Source organism: Myripristis murdjan, chromosome 1, assembly GCF_902150065.1.
Source record: "Myripristis murdjan chromosome 1, fMyrMur1.1, whole genome shotgun sequence".
NCBI classification, from domain to species: domain Eukaryota; kingdom Metazoa; phylum Chordata; class Actinopteri; order Holocentriformes; family Holocentridae; genus Myripristis; species Myripristis murdjan.
In genome coordinates, this window is record NC_043980.1 from 10,500,342 (window position 1) to 10,523,813 (window position 23,472).

At 43.1% G+C, this 23,472-nt stretch overlaps 1 protein-coding gene across 3 annotated transcripts in view; it reads right to left on the reverse strand.

The window, feature by feature from the left end:
* The window catches only part of mtus1b (microtubule associated tumor suppressor 1b), a 113,291-nt gene that overhangs the window by 28,045 nt on the left and 61,774 nt on the right, over positions 1-23,472 (reverse strand). For all 3 annotated transcript variants that reach the window (XM_030052971.1, XM_030052954.1, XM_030052962.1), the window contains 2 exons: positions 22,838-23,014; positions 332-459 (listed from right to left, as the gene is read on the reverse strand). In XM_030052971.1, coding sequence (XP_029908831.1) covers positions 332-459; positions 22,838-23,014 — 305 coding nt within the window. The remainder of the gene's footprint in view (positions 1-331; positions 460-22,837; positions 23,015-23,472) is intronic.

Here is a 23,472-nt window from a genome sequence, read left to right on the forward strand (position 1 = left end):
AACACAACAGTGATTCAACCTGTATCCAGTTCATTAAAGCTTTCACACTCGCTGAGAGCGAGAGCGCCACCTAAAGACACTAAACCTTCATCGGCAGAAAAAGGAGAAAGATGTTGAGCTGTTTGATCGCCCTGCACTCTGAACATGAAGCACCACAGGAGACAGAACATTTACCAGGAAAAAAGGAGCCTGCAGATTACCACATTAAAATTTCTTTCACTTCCTTTTATTAATTCGTTTCAGCTCTGTGAAGAACAAACATGTTTTGCAGGAAGGGACCTGGTTTAAATCTGCCTCCTGATGACCACAAAGGTAAAGAACGAGGACGTACCAGGTCTGCTGCGGCTTGTTGCTGGTTCTGATTGTTTCCTGCTGCAGATGCTGGTACCGCTGCACTGGTGCTGTTGCTGTTGGCGTTGGCGGGTCTTGCCGGCGCCACCCGAGGTTTGTTCTTGTCCACTGCAAGACAACAGTGTCCGCTTAGTGTGGGGGTGGCAGCTACGACGTTCAACATGGCGTCCACACACTCTCCACACACACTAACACACACACACACACACACACACACACTCAACTCCCAGACATGCTCAGCTCATTAACAGGTTGTAAAGTAAACGGCACACAAGCGCCCCGGCATTAAAATACACTCATTCATTCTGGGAACACAACATAAGACACACACACACACTTTTCAAAATTATAACGAAATGCATGTCTTATAAAAGAAAGCTTAGAGAACAGAGGAAAAGACAAACACACACACACACATACACACTCAGACTAGGGTCTGGGCCGGACCACCACAACATCAAAAAAACCACATTACAACATAAAAAGCTCATGCGTGCACACACACTCGCCTCACACACTCTCACTCCTGTCTGGCAAATGAGAGAATACGCCCTGCTGGCTGTTCTAGGCTACGAGTGATGCATCATGGGATTGTATGGTAATAATGGGCACGGTGTGTATGTGTGTGTGTGTGTGAGAGAGAGAGAGAGAGAGAAGGTCCCTGGGTGTGCATTAAGGAGTGCATTACCAGAAACAGAGCAATTAGAGAGAGAGAGAGAGAGAGGGAGAGAGAGAGAGAGAGAGAGAGAGGGAGAGAGAGAGAGGGGGAGAGAGAGGGGGAGAGAGAGAGAGAGAGAGAGAGGGAGAGAGAGAGAGAGAGAGAGAGAGAGAGAGAGAGAGAGAGAGAAACACTCATCATTCCAGTCTCCTCCTGTCCTGTCTATTGTATTTCTTCCATCTCTTCCTTCCTAACTCTCAGTCCATCTCATTACTGAATCTCTTCTCTCTCTCTCTCTCCCTCTCTCCATCTTTCCCTCCATCCATTTAACCAAATGGAGCAGAGCAGTTCCCTGACTGGAAATAAAGCGCACTGTTGTACAGTCAGTGGGGAAATAAACAGACTAGTCCCTCGTACAACCGATACAGTCAAATCATCACCGACATTATCACCATCACTTCTCACAGATCGATCTCACTGGAAAAAAAATACCAATAAAATTCATATGGAGTGCTGAGAACATCTGACAGGCTTTTCCCACCCGCCGCCGAGCCGCCTGGTCCTGAGAAATCACACGTTTACTATGCAGCAGGGAGGCGATAAAAGCCTGCAGGGAATTCAGCACAAACTGAAGGGTTTCTGTGGACGAATACAGCTCGCATGGGCCGAGGCAACAAGTGTGTTGGTGTCACCGAGCACTGCCAGACCATCTGAGCTGCTATACATCCATAAATAAATTAATTAATAATACATGATAAATAGATAAAAGTCGAATTCTGAAATTTTAAGCTGTCAATATGAGGATTTTTTTCCCCTCAGGACTGATTCTCTTGCTTCTAACTTGGATTTTAATGCTCAGTTTTCATCAAAAGGCAAATTCAGGACACAGTTTGGACTGAGGCACTTTGCTCCTCTGCCTCTATCAAACTGTCACAGTGAACACTGGGGTTCAGCCAATATGTTGTTGTTTTTTTTTTTTTTAAGACTAATACTCCATTTCTTTCATTTTTTAAATCTGAAGCTACCTACAGCTGATATTTTGTGCTATATCTTTCAATTTGAAAATGATCATATAAAACCTAAAGAAAACTATTACTATTAGATTATTGCTGGAGTAAATCTTTAATGAATCATTTGTATGAAATAATTGAAGAAAAAATATTGTAAATGCAAAATGAACGTAAATAAGTAAAAAAGATGTTTAAAAAAGAGCTAGTGAATAACCTCTTTCATATTGGAGACAGAAGACATCAGGTGTGTAAAAAAGGCAGATATCAGTGAATCTCTCTACAAGTCATGTTCGGTCTTCACTGAGCTCTGTCTGCCTCATGTGATTTGTTGCACTGTGAAAATTTAATTTCAAATATGACTCTTTACACCTCCCACCGCAGTGAGAACACAGTTTACAGCATCACAACAAAGTGTGTTGAGAATTTGTATTTCAGTTCAAATCAAATTCAGCTCCCACTCTCTGTTGGAAATCTGATCCAAATTTCAGTTCGCGCTGCCTGAACTCAGGTTTGGTCACAGTCTGCTGCAGCCCTGCTGACGAGAGGTTTAGTAAATAAAGCCACAGGGCTGCGGTTGTACCGTCTCCTACATTCAGAGATACTGCCACCTACTGGCAGCCACTGAGCAGTACACACCGGTCTGCATCTATGATCAATCAACTGGGGTTATGATCAGAAAAGGCTTTGATAAGACAAGAAAACTAGAGGATAATTGGAACTGGATGGACTGCTGGGTTGTTGTATACCACTTGTACCTTTACTACCAAAAATCCCTTGATCAATACTGATTTCAGTCTGAGAGAAACTGAAAAGCAGAATTACGCCGTGGCAAAACATTGGTTGCATGTGGTGATGTCACCCTCTGACTCACTAAAATCAATCAAGTCATCTTTTTGCAACAACTATCAATCGATGTAAACCCCGCCCTGAATCTGGATTCACCTGCTGTGTTTTTACAGTGAGATACTTCAGCAACATACAGCATCTATACGTGTGTGTGTGTGTGTGTGTGTGTGTGTTTGTCTGTCTGCTGGTGTGATGAAGTCGATCAGCTTGATTTAATTACAACGGCCCACAGCGCTCGCTCTGCCTCTGCTTTACAGAGAACATCGATCTCTCTGTAGAAACTCCACGGCCTTCGATTCATCACCGAAACCTCCAGCAGATTCTCGCTGAGGGAAATCACTTCTTAGCTTTTTAATTCTCCGGGCGCACAACACATCTGCTGCTATTCACAGACGCAGCGCTGATATTAGCAGACGAGCAGAAATGCTGCTCTAACCTGTTTTTAATGTTCCAGCGTCACACAGTAAGTCTTCCCTGGAAAACTATTAACACACAATAACACATTATTATCTAGAAGAAGAAACTTGTTTGCCCTGTTTACAGTTTGACTTTGAAGGTATGTAGGTTTGACAGGCGTGCGTGCGTGTGTGTGTGTGTATGTATGTGTGTGTATAAAATTCTAAATGCTTTGAAAATCTTGGTAAAAATAAAATCATGCAACTAAACTTTGCTTAACTATCAATCTATGCTTTGGTTAAACATCATTCCTCGATTTACAGCAAGGCTTTTACTGTTTCAACAAATGACTATCCCTACATACACATATTTGTGTGTGTGTGTGTGTGTGTGTGTGTGTGTGTGTGCATGCACATTTTGTCTAATGAGATATAGCTCTGAGGGATTTGTATAATGCAGTACATTGACATACATGCATGCATGTACACACACACACACACACACACACACACACACAGAACATGCTAATGGGGTAGGGCAGCCCTCCCAGTTCAGCCTGTAGCCCAGCAGCTTCACTGACTCACATCTCCTGTCTTTAGAATAAAACACAGATATCACTTCATGAATCATTATTTACCAAATTAGTAAGACTTAATGGAAACTGCAAAATTCAACAAAATTTCTTGAACATGACAAAAAAAAAGCTATGATTTTTGTCAGTTCACAAATCAAGCGATGAACGGCAATGGAAGCACATTTGTCGACTTTTTGAAGCTGAACTACTGAAAAGGTTTTTCCATCTCTCTCTCGGATATTACTAGTATTTATAAAAAGAGGTGATTTTTTAAGAAGTCTGTTCTGTTCAGTCCAACTGGTAATATAGAAGATCTAATTTACAATTTATTTCTTGTGACAAGTTTGCATAATATTTGCGTGACAGTTCAGTGGGAACAGCTGAAGATATTTTGAGCCTGTGACCTACATCCTGAGAGCCTGTATTTAAAAACAAAGAGTCAGACCTCAGACCAGTTTCCCATACCGGCACAGAGTGTAAGAGCAGGATGTATGGATGACACACTGATTATACCAGGCTTATGTGTGTGAGATATGGGGTTAATTAGTAGCCTGTCACTGTGCTTCATCTCCTAATTACAGTATGAAAAATGAAACACACACACACACACACACGCAAACTCTGCTTCCCTGTTCATTTTGTCCTTATGTGCCCCCATGCTTCTATACATGGCAGACACAGAGAAAAAGAGGCCGCAATGGGCTTTTGATCCTGGGTTTATGCAGTCTCTCTCACACACACATGCACACACACACACATATATATACACGCCTGTGGGCAGCCACCACCACATTGCTTAATCTTTTTAAAAACACCAGGGAGGCAAAACACAAACATCCTCTCCACACCTCTGTTTAAGCACACGCACACACACGCACACACACACATACACACACACTACACTAATGGAGGGTAATTTTCTGTGTCTTTATCTTAAAGACAGGGTGGAAACACAACAGAGAGGGGGCTTATCCGACTTTAGGGAAGAGTAGGAGTGAATGAGGCTGAAATATTTCAGAAATATTTCATTTCTAAACAATATTTTTACTGTTTATTTGAATATAAATTGATAACACTACCACCACACTTCTGGCCATGATACTGGCAACTAACTACTGTCTGATGTTAATACACTGCTGTCTGCTGGGTTAATGCTGCAGCTGTGCATTCATTGCTAGCATGATGTTTAATTGTATTGCTGCTGATCAGATGTTAACAGCTTTCGCACACTGACCTTTGGTAAACTGTGATGGGTGTTTGTCATTATTTTTGACATAAAGATTAAACTACGGCGGCACTTGCAAATAAACCAAACACAAGCAAAAGTGATTTGTCTGAATTAGCAGCGCATTTTCTAAACGCTGCGCATATGCTGTCAAATTAGTGAAGACATTTTCTTAATTTGCGTGTGTTCTGTCTGTTTGCATGTGTTTTCTTAGGCTGCAGTGCATTGAGCTCCCAGAGCCACCGTACTAAATGATTAATCGGTTAGCTGAAAAAAAATTGCTCCCTAACTGCTAGACTGACATCTCCTGCACTGCTAATGTGACATGTTAGTGATGAAGGGCTGAATAGATAAATGAACTTGAACATGTTACTGCATCGCTAGTTTGGGAACTTGTGGAAAACTGTGCTGGAGACTGTGTGAGTGTGGGTGATGACAGGACTTTGTGTTTGTACCTGGAGTTTGCCATGCAGGCAGACAGAGCTGCTGGGCCCAGACTGAGAGAGAAACAAGACTGTTAGCATGCAATGAAGTTAAACACAACAAGCCATATCAGTAGAACGGACAGAGAGGAAAGTTCCTCGTGTGTCATGAGGATAGTCTTCCTACACACACAGTAAGATGGCTGCCATCAATTTTGACAACGTGATCATGGGAACGAACATTCAAGTGGAGCTGTGAGTGTATTTGAACGAAAACTGAAATTTAGTTTGAATATGTTCGACCGACTTAGCGATTGCATATGATTTCTGGAAAGTAACTGTACACTGATAATGCTCACTCAACATTAAGAGTATTGTTTTTTAGCAGTTGAGTTACAGTAATTAAGCCTCAGAGAGATGCAGATTCAGGCCTAAATTGTTATAACACCGCTGAACCTGTGTTTTTATCAAATTACTAAAATGATATGTTGACTCAAGTGTTGATCATATCACTCAGTTCAATTTAGAAAAACAGGATGATTTTTCCCCCCATATCACGCAGTCTTAAATTCAAGTGTTCCCTGAGGAGGAGAGAACACCACTGTTATTATAAAGTGGGTTAAATAATGTTTTGAGTCCATCATCACTCGTAACAATCACTATCATGTCAGCCATCTTGTGTGCAGCAGTCACATGAACACACACAGCCACGCCTGCTCCATCGTCTCTACATCAGCACGAGTTCATCGAACCAGGTGAGGTTTGGGTTTGGCTGGTGGTTTCCATGTTGGGTGGGTGAGTGGAGGACAGGAGGGACAGGAGGTGGAGGGGTGAGGGCTTTAAGTGTGGGGATCAGCTGTAACTCACCAGAACAACTCTGAAAATAAAAGTAAAGCTGCTCTGTGTTGTCTTCACATGACCAGATGTTTTAGGTTCATGCTGAAAAAAGTAGATTTTGACCACAGCAAGTTTCCTGTACAGGCCCTTCACCAACGACAGCGTAATTAGGAATATTTCAGCTATTTTTAGGTGCACTTGCTTAAAGCTGCAATAATCAAAATTGCCATGGGTCAATTTTATGTATTTAGACTTAACTGGTGGACGAACTCACTGAGGAAGTGGAAGTTTGAAACGGTTCTCCTTTTAGCACAAAACACTTCCTTCTGCTCCTTCTCATTGTGTCATTGTGTGTTTTCTGCATGTCGACTGCTTGGTGGATGGTTTAGAGAATTTTTTTGTACCTACATTTGGTGATTTATTTGTTGGATCTGTGGAAGAAAAAGACAAAAAAAACTTTTGATCTGAGCAATTTTAAGGATTGCTCTGGTTATTTTCAACCTGGGCCTTATTGTGCTCATTTTTGCCATCACAGTATTTGATGTGGATGAGTAAAGGACCTGATGAAGCAACAATTTTGGAAGCTAATGACCTGTTTATCCCAGCTTCCCACAAATACGTAGTCTGACAGCACAAGTGCTAATCTTTACCAGATCACAAGATAAAACCACCACAGCAACGAGGGCCGGGACTCTGAGGGCGACAGCAAGCACTTAATGAGATTAAGAAATGGTGTTGGTCCACCTTTAAAGAGCTCCATCGCTTACACCGCCTCAGATAAATTACCTTTCGCCAACAGAGTCAGCAGAGAGACAGAGTGACAACAATCGGGCTGGCCAACAAATTAAATGCACACCAATTAAGAGGCAGATTAGCGCTGGATTAGCTCCGTATGTGTGTGTTTGCAGGACAAAAACACCAGCAGTCCAAGCGTGACGGTAGTGCAAAGCAGGAAGAACGGGAATACACACAAAACTACAAGTAGTCTTAATCTCATTAATCTGCTGTATTAAGGTTACTCAAATGGGAAATCTGACAATATCTAAAATAAAGCTGATGGTTTGGACTTTGTACTAAAATACTGGTTGGAGTTTTAGTGCTGCCATCATCCAAGGGTCATCATTCAACCGAATTTGCATCATATAACCAATTATATGAATATCGAGAAGTTATCTGGTGACAAGTGTGGTAAATACAGTAATCTGAGGGAATACTTCAAAGTAATCTGATATTTTGTTGCTTTCCCATGACTTAGCCTCCAAAATTTAGATTCAAAATGTAACATAGGGTTACTGTTATTGTAAAGAGATTAATGTAAGCATATTATAAGTAGCTAATCACCTCTCAAACCTGCATATGTCTATGGCAGCACACATAAGTCCAGCAGCATTACATGCCGCTTGGTGAGTGTGTGTTTGATGGGCCTTTATTTTTCCTGGTATTTCTTTCATCAGTTATGTCCTGCATATAGAGAGGTTTGAAAAATCACATATTTTATATTGCACAAACTGAGTCGATAACCGTATGAGAAGAGAGGACAGGAACTGAGAGCTGCAAAATTCAGAATTTGCACTTGTCACTCTTTTCCTGAGACCTTAATACTACAGACACTCACAAGATGCAAAACCCAATGTTCTGGGGGAAAAAAAACAAAAAAAAAAAACACAGGCTTGTACTGAGACTTGGCATCCATACAAATCTCTTCTCACCAAAAACTTCACACGTTTCCCAAGATCTAGCAGAGAAATTTGCTTGTTGCTTAGTAACAGGTGAGTGGATGCCAGCTGAGTTTTACAAGGTTTGGCATCGCGCAAACGAGGACGCGATGAGAGGCAGAGTTATATATCTGCAGACAAAAACTTTTGGATTTTGAGCAGCCCACGACAACACGGCAGAGTACAGTATCTGTGCTCCACACCAAACCGACTGGACGTACATTACAAATGAGAAAAATACTCTGAATCATGGGATACGGATGACTTCTACCCCAGGAGAACGCACTTTTCCATGACTAACTTCTGCGGTGTGTTAAATGACTGCTCCTTTGTGTCTTTTTCTGACATTTGTTTAAAATTTTGCCATGCGGAATCAGACTGAACCGATGCATAAAAATGCAGCAGAATAACAAGCCGCCCCCCCTGAATCAGAGCAAATCAAACTGACCACCTAACTAAACACGCAACAACACGCCATGTCTGTGTCCGATCAGCTGTCAACAACAATAAAGTTGTAGGTTATTATTTGCCTCCGCACGGACGACTTAGCCTCCGCATGACTGTTGCCACGGAAACAAGCACGCACGGGATTGTCGATGTGGACAAATGTGTGTGCATGTGTGTCCACCATCTGACCTGTTTACATGAAAACTGGGACATCTGGTTACCTAGCAACAACCTGAAACCTGTGATTTTTTTTTTTTTTTTCTCCACCTGTCAAGACAATCAGAGGAGAGTGAACCGAGAGCTTTCACATGGAGGCACTGATGAACAGAGACGTGTTTGCTGATTTCATTTCAGAGACAGACAGACTTACATTGTTATACTGTGGTCTGTGGTCCAAACTCACTGTAAAAACAGCTGTGTTCCCGTTCAAGTATTTTTTATGCAAATTACTGTGTTGAATTTAAAAACACTTAAAAAGGGCAATTTTTTTCTACAATTTCCTCAATTTTGCAAACGGTGGTGTTACTGCACTCAGTTGTGGTGGAAATGTTTTTGTCACCGTAATTAACAGTGATGCAGACACATCTGCTGAATTAGTAATGACGCAGGCTTGACTCAGCAAAACCAGAGATGGGTCGACACACAGTTGCTGTCCTGTGTCTTTGCTCGACAGGATTTTACTGTTTCACTGCTTATCCAGTCACTGCCATGTGTGTGTGTGTGTGTGTGTGCGCGACACAGGCTTGGGATGATGGTTTAATATCAGTTCAGAAATGATAACTATAAAATATGTGCATACCAAATCTTCAAAGAAATATCTGCTGTCACTAAAATGTCCATTTATGGTTGTGCGTCCGCTAATGCATTAAAATGAATTTCTATTTTTGGACGTATATGACCAGCATCAGCAGAAATCTCGACAATTTGCCAAATATGAATCGATTCTTAAAACTAAGGATTCTCTTCTGGTGTTCAGGGAGGCTTTTCATTCGCCTCCACCCATACGATGAGAAAGCACCTCTTATTCGCAATTCATGTTTCTGCCATGTTTCAAAAGTTTGCTTGAAATTCACTTGACAGCTGAATAGAAACACAGCTAGCAGCGATGCATGACCTTGAGAATTTCCAGCACGGCCATGGAAAATGTTTAACCAGTCGATCCACAACAGCACCCCAAACCACTGGGGGGGAAACCGCGGATCATCATCATTATCATCATCATCATCATCATCATCATCATCGCCGTCGTCGTCAAATAGGTTAGCCAAACCACTTCATGAAAAACGACAGCATGCTTAATATTAAAAGCCAAATGCTAACTCATAGAGGGTTTCAAGATCACACTCAGCGACAGACGTGGATGAAAAGATAACCAGACTGCAGATGACTGCCCCAGATCTCTACATGGATTTACACGGAGAGTACATCTCTACCTAGTTTCATAAATATTAGAGAATTCTGCAGCCCAAATCTAGATCTCTGCTTAGCTTGATTAACATCGGAGAATATTCCAGCCCACATGCCAACGGTCCTAACCCCCAAAGCCCTCATCAGCTCCACATTAGGAAAAACAGCAGCCTCTACATCAGATTAGCGCTTGCACGATTGGACACCCTCGGCTGAACCACTCAGCAGTGTGTGTGTGTGTGTGTGTATTCCCCATTTGTGTAGACACGCACATGTGGTGACTAAAGCCTGCACTAACCTACATTTCTGGCCGATGGCAGTCAGCAGCAGGAAAGTGGGTCTGTGGAGCTCGGACTGGGGAGAGCGCGCTGCAGCCAGACACGTGCGGCTGGGCTCAGATGGGCCAGCAGATATAAACACTACAACTCTCAGGGGAGCAAATCATCGCAACAGTAGTGGAGCTGAGAGGCAGTAAGTATTCGCCACAGAACAGGAAAGAGCATGTCGACGGCGAAGACAACCCATGACCTTTTGCCAAGGAACATGTCAAAATATGCAGACAATTTGCCACCGAAGACGCCAAAAGTATAAAAACGATTTGTCAAAGATGATGAGGGAATTAGCAATTTAGCCAAGGTACATGAAAGAAATGAACGCTACAGAGCAAGCCTAATTTCTTGATGATGCTGGCAAACATACAAATAAAATCCCATCATATTTTGAGCTTAAATTGGCCAAGTCTGCCTTTAGCCTCTCTGCTGCCAGTAAACAGAACAAACTGCATAAATGTTCATTTCCCTTGGCGCCTTCCCTTGGTGGATTATGTCAACTCTGAACTTGAGAATTTGCTCATCGAGCGCTGCTCCCGCTTTAATCAGTTTCATGTGAACATCCCGCATGTGTATATTCTGTGCCGGGCTATTTTCTGTTGCACAAACTTCTTTGATGATCAAAGAAAAGCCTGGCAATGGATTATGCTTGTGTTTTTAGCAACCAACACATCACATGAAGTGGAAAAAAAGAAAAAGAAAAAAAAAATGAGCTAAAGCAGCTTTAATGATTTAGTCAAACATCCGCCTCTGGTTCATAGCCTTGTTTCAGCTCTGACCAAGCATATAAATTGAGTTTTAATAAATGATAATATTCTGTCTTGGTGGTTTGGAAGACATTTACTGCCTTTTCACAGCTCCAGTCATTCAGAGTCGGGCTAACGTGCGTGCTTGCATGACATCCCTTCTGTCGTTTTTCCCGTAACTCCGTGTGATGCTGCAAAAACAACACTGAAAACTGCATGCTAATCACAGGCAGACGCAGACAGCAGTGTGATGCTCCTCTGTGGCTCTTTCTGTGCTTCTCTCTGAAAAGGTGGAAACACCATTAAGAGCAGGCGAGGATCCTCAGCCGTGCTGCCCGGAGGACACAAGCCGTCCAGAAATAGAGAGAATGCTTTTAATGGTTGAATAAGTAAAACCCAGAAGCGTCCTTGGCTATTTCTGGTGTGTATGTGTCTGTGCGTCACGTGACCGCCGCCCCTCTAGCAGTGGGTATCACGGCTAAAAGGAGCCTGCAGCCCCAGCTATTCATCACGCCACTACTGAGCCACTCGTGCTGAAAGCTTACACACACACATACACACACGTACCACAAGACTGATGGCCCTATTGTATCCCTATACATCCATGGCGGCTGGAGTAGCTTACACACACACACAATACTGAAAGCCCCCACATTGAAGGAGAGGGAGAGGCAACAATGGCTGCCAACGCCATGTGGGTAAACAGGAGGAGGAGGAGGAGTGTCTGAGTGGGTGAAGTGGCCTTTGAGGCTGATCTGGAGTCAGTTCTGCCATTCCACTACTGAAGATTAATGTAAAAAAAAAAAAAAAAAAAAACAAAGAGGGCAAGAAAGCTGATCTTCACACAGTATTCAAAGGCAGCTTCACCCAATCAGTTACAGTGGATTAGGACCGGCACAGAATACAGAAAAATGTAAGCTCGATTAGGGTGAAGAGTGCCGTACTGCCCTAAAACACACACACACACACACACACACACACACACACACACAGACGTCGGTGAAGGGCAGCACAGGTGCAACAGAAAACACATGGCGCGGTGGGGTACAGCTGACCGGTCTTCTCTTTATGAGCGGTAGCATTTAAAAAAAAATCACAGATGAGCGATTAATCGAGGCAGAGCAGCCAAAAACAGAGAGTCGGGACTCTGGAAAAGTGCAGTTTAGTCTGAGAAGCCACGAGCGAAATAAGAGTAACCCCCTTTGTTGGGGCGTGGTTGCACGCGGCACTGTAAACCCCACCCCACCATGTGTATCTGCGATGGAGGAACAAGGCGCCGGGTGTACGCTCAGGCCTGAATGAGGGGTGTGAAAGTAGACAGCAAGGAGGAAGGCGATGGAGAAATAAATGGATGGATGGGAACTACATTTAAAAACAAAGCTTGGAAATTAGGCGCAGATTATTTAAAATTAGCCGTAGAGAAAAGGGTGCAGAGGAGGGATGATGGATGGATGGATGGAAGATGTGTGTAGAGCAACACAATATTCAACCGATTTGAGTTGTACTCTTGCTGAGGGATAAGTGGATGGATGGATGGATGGGGTGAAACTAATAAATGCTGGATGAGGTGAGGCGGACATGGAGGACGGTGCTGTCTCCAGACCTGCGTGGAAAACCACCGTGTTCTTCCTGCATCCCGAGAGCAGCTGCAGGTTTCGGAAAAGTCCTTTAGCCGTCAGCTTCACGTGGAAGTTGGACAGCGACAGTCTGGGAGACCATAACATCCTCTCTGCTCGTTCCCCACGGGGCTCCAACTCTCTTTTCTGGATGATATGGGTTTTTGGTTTCGAAAAGACCTCCTCTGGTGCCACTAGTCAGTATCGTCTTTTTGTTTAGAGGATAATCACACTCCTCTGTTCACTTCCAGCAGTTTTTCCAGACTTGTGGACTCTGAAATCGTCTTTTGTCTGGGAGATATTCAGCTGGGTTTTCTTCTGGCGGTCCCACTTCCCAACTATTCCTGTCTGGCTCGTTCGCTGTCGTCTCCAACTTTAACTTCAAGTGTTTTCGTTGTGTCGCTCCAGTTTGTAGCCTTTACGCCGTCCACCTAAGTTTTACTCTGAGTAGGGTAAAAATACGCAAGTAAGTCCAGAAATAAGGGGAAAAAGTCCAGAGGAAAAGAGAGAAAAAAAAAAAAAAACATCAAAAATTGTATTGGAATTTGTGCCTCCTATCAGAGAAAGTGATTTGATCCAAAAAAAAGATGAAAACAAGAATAAAAAAAATAATCCAGATAGAATAAATAAAATGTACAAGGGAATGAAAGCATAAAAAAAAAACAAAGAGCAAAAGAGAGGAGGGTCCACCAAACCGGTAGCTTCCCTTCAGACACAAGGCTGTGAGCGGTGAATGAAGAGTCGAGTCACCGCTGCAAAACAAACTGGGGAAGAAAAAAAAAATAAAAAATTTAAAAAATTAAAGAAAGATGGATTCTGTAGCTCAGCCAATGGAACAAGCAGAGAAAATGGCGCCAAAAATAGCTGCCTGCTTCACCGCCGTCCTGAGCTGCTCAGGTAGTAGTGAACCATCGAGCGATACAAGATGGAGAGAGAGAGAGAGAACGAGGGAGAAGATGAGAGAGAGAGGTAGTGTGTGTGTGAGTGTGAGTGAGAGAGAGAGAGAGAGAGAGAGAGTGAGAGAGAGAGAGCAAGGAAGGGAGGAGAGAAAATCCTCAAAGCTGGTGATGATTAGTAGTCCGTCTTTGCTGTTGCACACAAAAAACACACTGATCCATCCCACGGACACACACCATGGAGATGTGTGTGTGTGTATGTGTTTGTTGTCAGAGAAACGTAGCTCTCGTACGCACACACACACACACACACACGCAAACACAAACACACGGCTGGTGGTTGGACAAAGGCAAGCATCTATGCACTCGCTCTCTCTCTCTCATTGGTGTTTCTATTGCTGTGTGAACCCAGTGTACACATACACACACACACACACACACACACACATGCGCGCAGAGGGAGGGATGCTGCAAAGGAGAGAGGAGGAGGGGGGAGGGGGAGTGGGTGGGATTTGAATAATCTGCCTCCCTCTCTCGTTCATTCCCTCCCTCCCTCCCTCCCTCGTCCTGCCATTTATTTTCCCAGTCTCTCGCTTGTCGTTTCCTTCTCCACTGTGAATGGAGAGAGAGAGAGAGAGAGAGAGAGAGAGAAAGAGAGAGGAAAAGAGGGGGAGAGAGAGAGAGACTGCAGATGATTCATGTCAAGGTTAGGTGTGATTGAAGGACAGAAAAAAGCAGAAATACTGAAGGCAGGAGGTCTCTCTCTCTCTCTCTCTCTCTCTCTCTCTCTCTCTCTCTCTCTCTCTCTCTCTCTCTCTCTCTCTCTCTCTCTCTCTCTCTCTCTCTCTCTCTCTCTCTCTCTCTCTCTCTCTCTCTCTCTCTCTCTCTCTCTCTCTCTCAATTCAATTCAATTCAATTCAATTCAATAAAGCTTTATTGGCATGACTGTATCACATACAATATTGCCAAAGCATGTTTTGGTTAACAATAACAAAGGAACATAGAAACATTAAAATAAAACAGAGCAATATTCACACTGTCCTCACATGTAAAAGAAAGAAAACAGAGAAGCAGGAGGAAGCAGAGTGAGTGAGCAGGCAGGGCTTGGCTTGTGAGCAGACTGTCCTCATGTGAGGAGCAGCTTCTCTCTCAGGCTGTGACAGGCGTCCACATATTTTGCTGCTTCTACAGCGCTGACTCTGTTTTCTCCAAGTAGATGTTGGATTTTCTCCTGGTCAGGGAGCGTGTCAAAGTTTGGGATTCTACATTTGATTTTAGTGAAGAACTTAGTTCTTATGTCTTCATATGCGCTGCATCTCAGCAGGAAGTGTTGCTCCGTCTCCACCTCCCTCTGTGGACAGAGCCGACACAGACGCTCCTCTCTGGGCAGCCATGTCTGTCTGTGTCGGCCTCTCTCTGAGGCCAGGCTGTGGCTGCTGAGTCTGTACATGGTTAACCTTTTCCTCAGTCTCGGCTCTGTGACGGAGCTCAGGTAGTCTGCTGTCCAATACTGTCTGTTTAGAGTCAGATAGAGTTGAAGTTTGCTTTGAGTTTTTGTGATACTTGTCCAATAGTTGATATAATTTTCTTCCTCTTTGGCTATAATTTGGTTGGTGTGGATTGTGTGCGGGCGGTCCTGACGCCCTGTGCTGTTTGGGGAGGCGAGCCTCTGGACCAGCCGGCTGAGGGGACTCCCTTCCCCCCCCTCCTCTTGGCAGCGCAGAGCTTTGTGGTGGTAGGAGTTGGGGTCGCTCGCTTTGAGGTGTTGGTAGAATCTGATCGCTCTTTTCTGTATTCTGATTAAAAGGGGAAACTGGCCGAGTTCAGCTCGGCATATGTTGTTAGGGGTGTTTCTGTTGACTCCGAGAATGCTCTTGCAAATCTGTGTGTGCAAGATTTCAGTCGGGTGTTTGTCCCATTTTTCAAAGTTTTGGTGTACAAGAGGACCCCACACTTCACTACCATAGAGTATAATTGGTTCGATTATTGATTTAAATATTTTGAGCCAGATTCTAACGGGTATATCGATGTTTGATGAGTTTTTTATAGCATAGAACGCTCTTCTTCCCTTGTCTCGGATATCATTAATGGCCAGATTGAAGTTTCCTGTTGATGTAATGTTTAATCCTAAATATGTGTAGCTGTGTGTGTGTTGGATGTAGGCAGAGTCCAGTAGGAACCTGTTCAGGTTTTCCTGACACTTGGGTCGTTTGTGGAAGACCATGGTTCTTGTCTTGTTCAGGTTAACTGTTAGGGCCCAAGTTTGACAGAAGTTCTGCAGATGATCCAGCTGCTTTTGTAGAGCCTCCTTAGATGGAGCCAGCAGGATTAGATCATCTGCAAACAGTAAGCATTTGATTTCGGTGTCATAAAGGGTGAGCCCAGGGATTTCTGATTCTTCTAGTGATTTTGCCAATTCGTCAATATAAATGTTGAACAGGGTGGGGCTGAGACTGCAGCCCTGTTTCACCCCTCTACATTGGGGGAAGGGGTCAGTTTCCATATTGCCAATTTTAACAGCGCATTTATTGTTTGTATACATTGTTTTGATTATATCATAGGTTTTCCCCCCTATACCTTTTTCAATTAATTTCAGGAACAGACCGTGGTGCCAAATTGAGTCAAATGCTTTCTTGAAATCTACGAAACAAGAGAAGATGTGGTTCTTGTTTTGGTGGACATGTTTATTGATGAGGGTGTGGAGGGTGTAGATGTGGTCTGTGGTTCTGTGTCGTGGTGTGAATCCAATCTGACTCTTGCTCAGGACATCATGTTCACTGAGGAAGTCTTGCAGTCGGCTGTTTAGGATGCTGCAGAATAACTTCCCCAGGTTGCTGCTGACACAAATGCCTCTGTAATTGTTTGGGTCATATTTATTTCCATTTTTAAAAATAGGTGTGATAATTCCTTTGCTCCAGATGTCAGGGAAATGTCCAATGCTCAGAATGAGGTTGAATAATTTTAAAATGGCAATCTTGAATTTATGGTTGCTAAATTTTAGCATTTCATTTAGAATACCATCGGGGCCACTTGCCTTCCTTGGTTGTAGGGCCTGGAACTTAGGCATCAGCTCCTCCTCTGTGATTTCATAGTCTAGGGGATTTTGGTTGTCTTTAACGACTGTTTCAAGGATTTCAAGTTTGTTTAGGAGATTATTTTGGGCCGAATTCAATGTAATAGGACTGTACAGATTTTCAAAGTGTTTCTGCCATATTTCACCATTTTGAATAGCCAATTCTTCCTTGTGTGGTTTGCTGAAAGAGTGCCATTTTTTCCAAAAATTATTTGAGTCAATGGACTCTTCAATTGCATCAAGTTGGTGTTGTTCATGCTGTTTCTTTTTAGTTTTCAGTGTTTTTCTATATAATTTCAATGTTTCCCAGTATTGGAGGCGGAGCTCAGGGTTGTCAGGTTGTCTGTGTTTTTGATTTGATAGGTTTCTGAGGGTTTTTCTCAGATGCCTGCAGCTTGTGTCAAACCACTTTTCATTGGCTGTTTTTTTTGGTCCGTGATGACAAGACTTTTTCAGATTGGCTAGATCTGCTGCATTGTCAAATATATTGTTAATGTCCCGAATGGCCTGACTCATGCCGTCATTACTGTGGGGGTACGAGGTGGAGAGAAAAAGGTCTAATTTAGATTGAATTGTTGTGTGTCTGATTGCTTTCTGGTAGTTATCTTTGCTATTGGTTGTCCATCTGTAGGGCTGTTTTGAATGGTTCAGTTTACTGGGTTCTGTTATATGAGGGTCTGTTGGTGTCTTTCTAATGTATAGGGTGATTTTACTGTGGTCGGATAGGGGTGTTAGGGGGCTGACGGTGAATGCTCTTAAACAGAAGGGGTCTAGGTCTGTAATACTATAATCTACTGTGCTGCTGCCAAGAGGAGAGCTGTGTGTGTAGTGGCCAAAGGAGTCCCCTCGAAGCCGACCGTTAACCATGTACAGACCCAGTGTTCGACATAACTGTAGTAGTTGGTGCCCGTTCTTGTTGACAGTTTTGTCAAAGTTGTTCCTGTGTGGATGTGCAGGAAGGGGGATGTTGATTTGGCCAGGTATATGTTTGTCTCCCTGTGGGTTAACAGATTCTGCCTCTGTGCCGGTTCTGGCATTAAGGTCCCCACAGATCAGCACGTTTCCCTGGGCTTGGTAGTGACTGATTTCATCTTCAAGAATGGAAAAACTGTTTTCGTTATAATAAGGGGACTCTGATGGGGGGATATATGCTGCACACATGAATATGTCTTTGTCTGTCAAGACAACTTCTTTTTTTATTTTGAGCCAAATTGAAAAATTGCCTTTTTTGATTAATTCTATTGAGTGTTCGAGGTTTGCCTTGTACCATATCAACATCCCTCCTGAGTCTCTGCCCTGAGTTACACTTTTCCGTTTTGTGGATGGGAAGACTATTTCTCTATAGCCTAAGGGACAACCGGTGGGGATGTCTCCTCTACTCCAAGTCTCCTGCAGAACAAATACATCAGAATCTCCTAGTTCTCTAATAAAGTCTGGGGTCCTGCTTTTTAGGCCAAAAGCAGAAGATCTCAGACCTTGGATGTTCCAGCATGAAATAGTAAATGATTTGGATTTCATTAGGTTAACAACAACAACAAAAAAAGAAAAAAAAACTCAAAAGGTTGCATTCAATGTTAAAATGAGATAAACTCCTAAGCCTATTGCTGTCAATGAGTAAAACAATTTGGGAACAGATTAATATAACGGGTTTCCATCCATTAATATGACAAAACTTTAACACTTTTTCATATTATAATGCTTCTGAGCTGTATAAAGGTTATAAAGATAATAATAATAACAACAATAATAATAATAAGTCTGAGCTATCTATTGTGGTACTTCTCTCTCTCTCTCTCTCTCTCTCTCTCTCTCTCTCTCTCTCTCTCTCTCTCTCTCTCTCTCTCTCCCTCCCTCTCTCTCCCTCTCTCAACACTATTCATCCTAGACCAAGAGGGCTTGTTGTGGAAAAACATTTCTTTGTTTTACGCACAAAGACAGAAACAACGTGCGGCACATGGGACGGCGGAGAAACAGGGGAACATCTGCTTTTCCTCACATTCATCCCTCCGTCTGCAGTCAGTACAGAGGGACGCTTTAAATAATCCGCACAAAAAATTTCCTCACAAAAATCCGACATCACACATATAAAACTGCAGACTGCATTTTATAAGCTGAGTGTGTGTTTACAGCTCTGCACAATGACAAAAGCTCACCCTGGACACATTTGCGACAAATTCACATATTTGTGTCCTGCACAATGAAAGCGAGGGACTCTTGATTTTGAAAAAAACTTTGACGGTGACATTTTGAAAATTACAAACAAGCCCAAGCAAGGTGGTGTATTTCTTATCAAGTCTGCATCACTTGCAGTGAACATGTTTACAGTGACCTTGTCTTGCATATTCCCCTATTTTTTCACTTGTTCTGCAATGCACATATCTATATTTTCATTTATATTTGTAGTGCAGTTGCCTCATTTTCATGTTGTTGATATTTTCCATTTATTGTTTACTGCAGTAGGTTCCACGCTGTCATTTTCAATTCAATTCAATTCAGAGAAATTTGTCTTGGGCACCAAGAGACAGCGTTATACATAAATACAAAAAAACATACATACCACATACATACAGTTCATACAAAATTTAACCACATTATCCTACACCACATTGTGCCGATATATCAAGAGCATCAAGTATTACAGTATTGCACTCTCCGTCCATTTTGCATATGTGCTGCAAATTCAGACATTATCAGATTTCCTCATTCATACACTTTTTCTCACTCTTCACGAATATGCCATATAACTATTTGCTGCTGTAACAACCCAATTTCCTTACTGTGATCATTAAAATTTTATCTGATCTAATCTAATTACCTCTGCCTCGCTGCCAAAAGACCACAACACACAGTCCTGTAGTCCGAAGCAACTTGGTCAGCTCTGTCCACAAATATTTTTTCATCATATCACTGTTTATTATTATTATTATCCAACATGATACCTGCTTTGCAATATGGAGCTCGCTGCTGTATTGCCATGGTGCTAATCCTGCCAAATTTATTTCCAGTGGCCATGTAAAAATCCCTGAACACAGTACTGTATCAGCTAAAGTAAAAATGTCAGTGAAAAAAACAAAGACAGTGTGAAAACATTTGGTAGGCATTACAAGGAGACAAATTCCCTGAGTTTCATTTTTTCTCTCTGAGGAGAAGCAGCTCTCGGTAAAAGGCTGAGCGAGCGGCCTCTTCATACACGATGAAGGGCACTACAGAAAACACTTGAGTCGATCCTCCTCCGCTTTCCTCCCTCAGCGCAGTCCAGCAAAACAACAGCCCATGTTCATATTCATATCTATATTCTAGACACAGCGAGGGAACTGTGCGCTTTTTTTTTTTTTTAAATTAATGCTGTAGAATGGCAAATAAAAGATATAAAAAGACGTAAAAGGGGTATCATTTGCATTAACAAAACATTTATCTGGAGCTTTTCGTATCACATTCACCTCAAGTGGCCTGACTTCATGGACGAATCCAGTAAGCGGTAAGACTGTGTACAACATGGATCGGAACCAAAATAAACTTCGTCTGGCATGTTTACACATCTCGTGATGCGTTCGGGTGCCGCAGATTTGCACTCAGAATTAAAAGATCATTAAACGAACTCTGCGCTGTTCGTCACCCGCACAAACGCAGCTTGAGACTGTACACAATTTGCTCTTGTTCCGACCTCAAACACAAATGAGACATGTATTCTCCGAAAGCCAGGCTCGGTTACAATACTGGTACTGTGCAAGAGACAAAAGTACGACTGTACATCTTTGGACCAGAGTTTAAAAAACACAGCTCAGTCATAACATATAAAAAGTCCCGGGAGAGCACTTGACGGCTCTCAGACAATAAAACAGATCCCAGTGAGTGTGTGTGAGTGTCAGAATCAATAAAGTTCACGTCAAATAGAGAGAGAGAGGGACAGAAATACACAAAGACACTGAGTGCTTTAAGAGGCCACATTGCTAACCACTGTCGCCTGAGGGCTGCTGTGGTGTGTGCGTGTGTGTGTGTGTGTGTGTGTGTGTGTGTGAAAGAAAGAGAGGGAGAGTCTGCACACTTTGCATTTGAAGATGCTTCTCTGCAAGAGTACATGAATCAAACGCATGTGTGTGGCTCGTAAAGTGTAAGTGGCCTGTGTGTCTGCACTTTGTGTGTGTGTGTGTGTGTGTGTGTGTGTGTGTGGTGGTTGAGCCATCATGGGGGTGACAGCATGTCTGTGACTGGCGGCTCCCCACAGGCCCCTGAGAGATTTCCAGCAGCGGCCACAGAGGGGAGGCAGCCAGGCGCCCGGGCCCAGACCAGAGATACCACACGGGGGGAAGCTGTAACCACAGCCCCAGGCTTCACAGGGCCTCCATGGAGGAAACCACCAGCACTTCACAGGGATGAGCAACGTGATTGAAGAATAAAGTAGAGCAATCTCAGGATGATGTGACCCCCACTGCTATATATGACAATAATAATAATGGCAAGATGTGGAGACAAACACGAGGAAGCTGGAAATGCTTTGCAGAGCTCGGAGACTGCCTGAATTTCATGCACGACAAAAAAAAAATCTTATTTTCATCGTTAAAGGGACAAACGATGTCTGCAACATAAAATTTGGATTATTTTGTGAGACAGACCCTATGTATGTTTCTGATGTTAAAGCCGCTTTAGTATGATTTTTTCTTTTTGCCATGCTATATCAAATTGTGAATGGTTTGCGTTCATTTGAGTTGATGAATTGAACGTGAAAGCCTCCTGCATCACGTCTGTCCAACGCCTGCAGGGTTGTTTCTACCAATAATTCAATGAGTTGTCTCAAAAATCGAAAAACAGCGACCAAATATTAAATCCAACCCCGTGTTTTTATCAGTGAGACGCAAATGTGGTTCAAATAAATTCAAAATTCAAATAACGTAGCTGGTGTGTGTGTGTGTGTGTGTGTGTCGTGAGCAGTACAGTAATTACAGACTGAGCGCAGAGGGACGATAACTATCTGTTTGTTCAGCCTTCTAGCACATGAGCCTGAATAAGTCATCCCAAAAGAGTGTGTGTGCGTATGTGTGTGTGTGCGTGCGTGCATGTGTGTGTGTGTGTGTTTACCCTCGCCAAAGTTCCCTCAAGCTGAACACCGAGCATCCAGCATGTGGTTAATGATCAAGGGAATGAGCTCATACCTCTGAAATAGCCGCACTCAGACTGCACCGACTATTACCTCTAACGTCCAGCAGGCAGAATGAAGCTATAAGGCCTGTTAGCATCTGAACACACACACACACACACACACACACACACACACACACTGCAGGGATGCTGCTGGTTTTAAGTGGAATTTAAAAGCTTGAAAACTAACTCTAAAAACCAAACAGAGCTGTTTTTGTCTTCAGCCCCGGTGTGTTTTTATGATGTCAAGGTTTTGTTACAGAGTGACTCAGTGGACGGATGGGACACTTTAAGTCTTTACGAACAGGGATGGGACATAATCTTGTTTTTTTTTTTTCATTAAAAATCCGTTCTGCTTCTAACACAGCCTGATTGATTCTATGTTTCTTGCTGAACTGATCAACTTGACAGTGTTTGTCTCTGCGAGGCCGTCACCTGAACTGATTCTGGCAAGACATTTTGATCATCTCAAACATCCTACTTCCTGAGTGCACCTTCCTCCTTCCTTATCATCATCAGCCTGGGTTTCAGTGAAGAATTACAGTAATTAAGCAACTAAGTTCCTGCTGTAAATGTTGTTTCAGAGGGTTTTCTACCTTGAATAAAATTCTAATAAGCTACTTAGAATACTTTTGCGGCATGAAAACGGTCAAATTTAAAGATAGCTACAATACAAAAATATTGGTATGGACTTTCAAAAATCAACACTAGGACAAACACTATCCAAATGTAGCCACGGCTGATGCCGAAGGAATGGAGGGCAAAAGCGTATTGGCAACATGTTTACAATTTTAAGCGAAATCATCCTTGTTTGGCACGAAACAAAGTGTTATTCTGCCAAAGTGCCTTCTGAGTACCAGATGAAGAAAAAAGGTAGAATGTTGCAGGAGCTTATCTGTCAACACTACTCACTCACACACACACACACTGATCAGGTTGTAGCGATAACACTGGATGACTGCCAGGGTGGCTACCCTGGCAGGCATCCTGGGACTGATGTGGTTTTGACTTGCTGAAAGATGCAAAGACACCTGTAGCTTTTTACTCACAAACATCCTCGTGTGCCAACAAACACAAAGCAAAGATAGATGGAGGTAGCAGGCACCTCACACACACACACACACACACAGAGCCAACAAACACGCGTCCTTACCTGCAGTGGCTGCTGTGTTCAGGCGGCTGAACCTCGCCGAGCCGCTCCTTTGCAGCGGATACTGGGACTGCTGCTTCGCCGGGCTCTGATTGGCTGCAGATGCTGCCTTCGCTGCCGCTTGGTTGGCGGCTGCCACCTTCGCTGCGCTGAGGCTGGAGACCGCCGGGGCCTTCAGACCTGCACAGGGGGTCATGATGCAGAAGAAGTCAAAGCCCATTTTATTATGACTTCTCTACGGGGCTTTGTTTTGCCGTCCGGACGCAGACCCGGTTTTGACGCAGAGAAGTTGAGCGCTGGCTTCGCTTCAGCCCTCCGTCTAGGACAGAGAACCAAGTTCGGGGCAGTGGCAGATGGACAAGCAGGATTGCGAACGGAAAGTCTCTAGTTGAAATCCCCCACATGAAATTCAAGTGAACGAATAATCCACTCCTTTGCCTTCAGTAAGACCGTAGTTGTACTGGGAAGCTCACACTGTCACAGTTTGAGACGATGCTTATATCGAAGTACGATGCTGGAAAGCGTGTTCAGTTAATTTTCACTGAATTAATAAAAAAAAAAAAAAAAAGAAAGAAAAAAGAAAAAAGAAAAAAAAAGAAAGAAATGACCGGATATCATCAAGGTTGTCTCTAGACTGA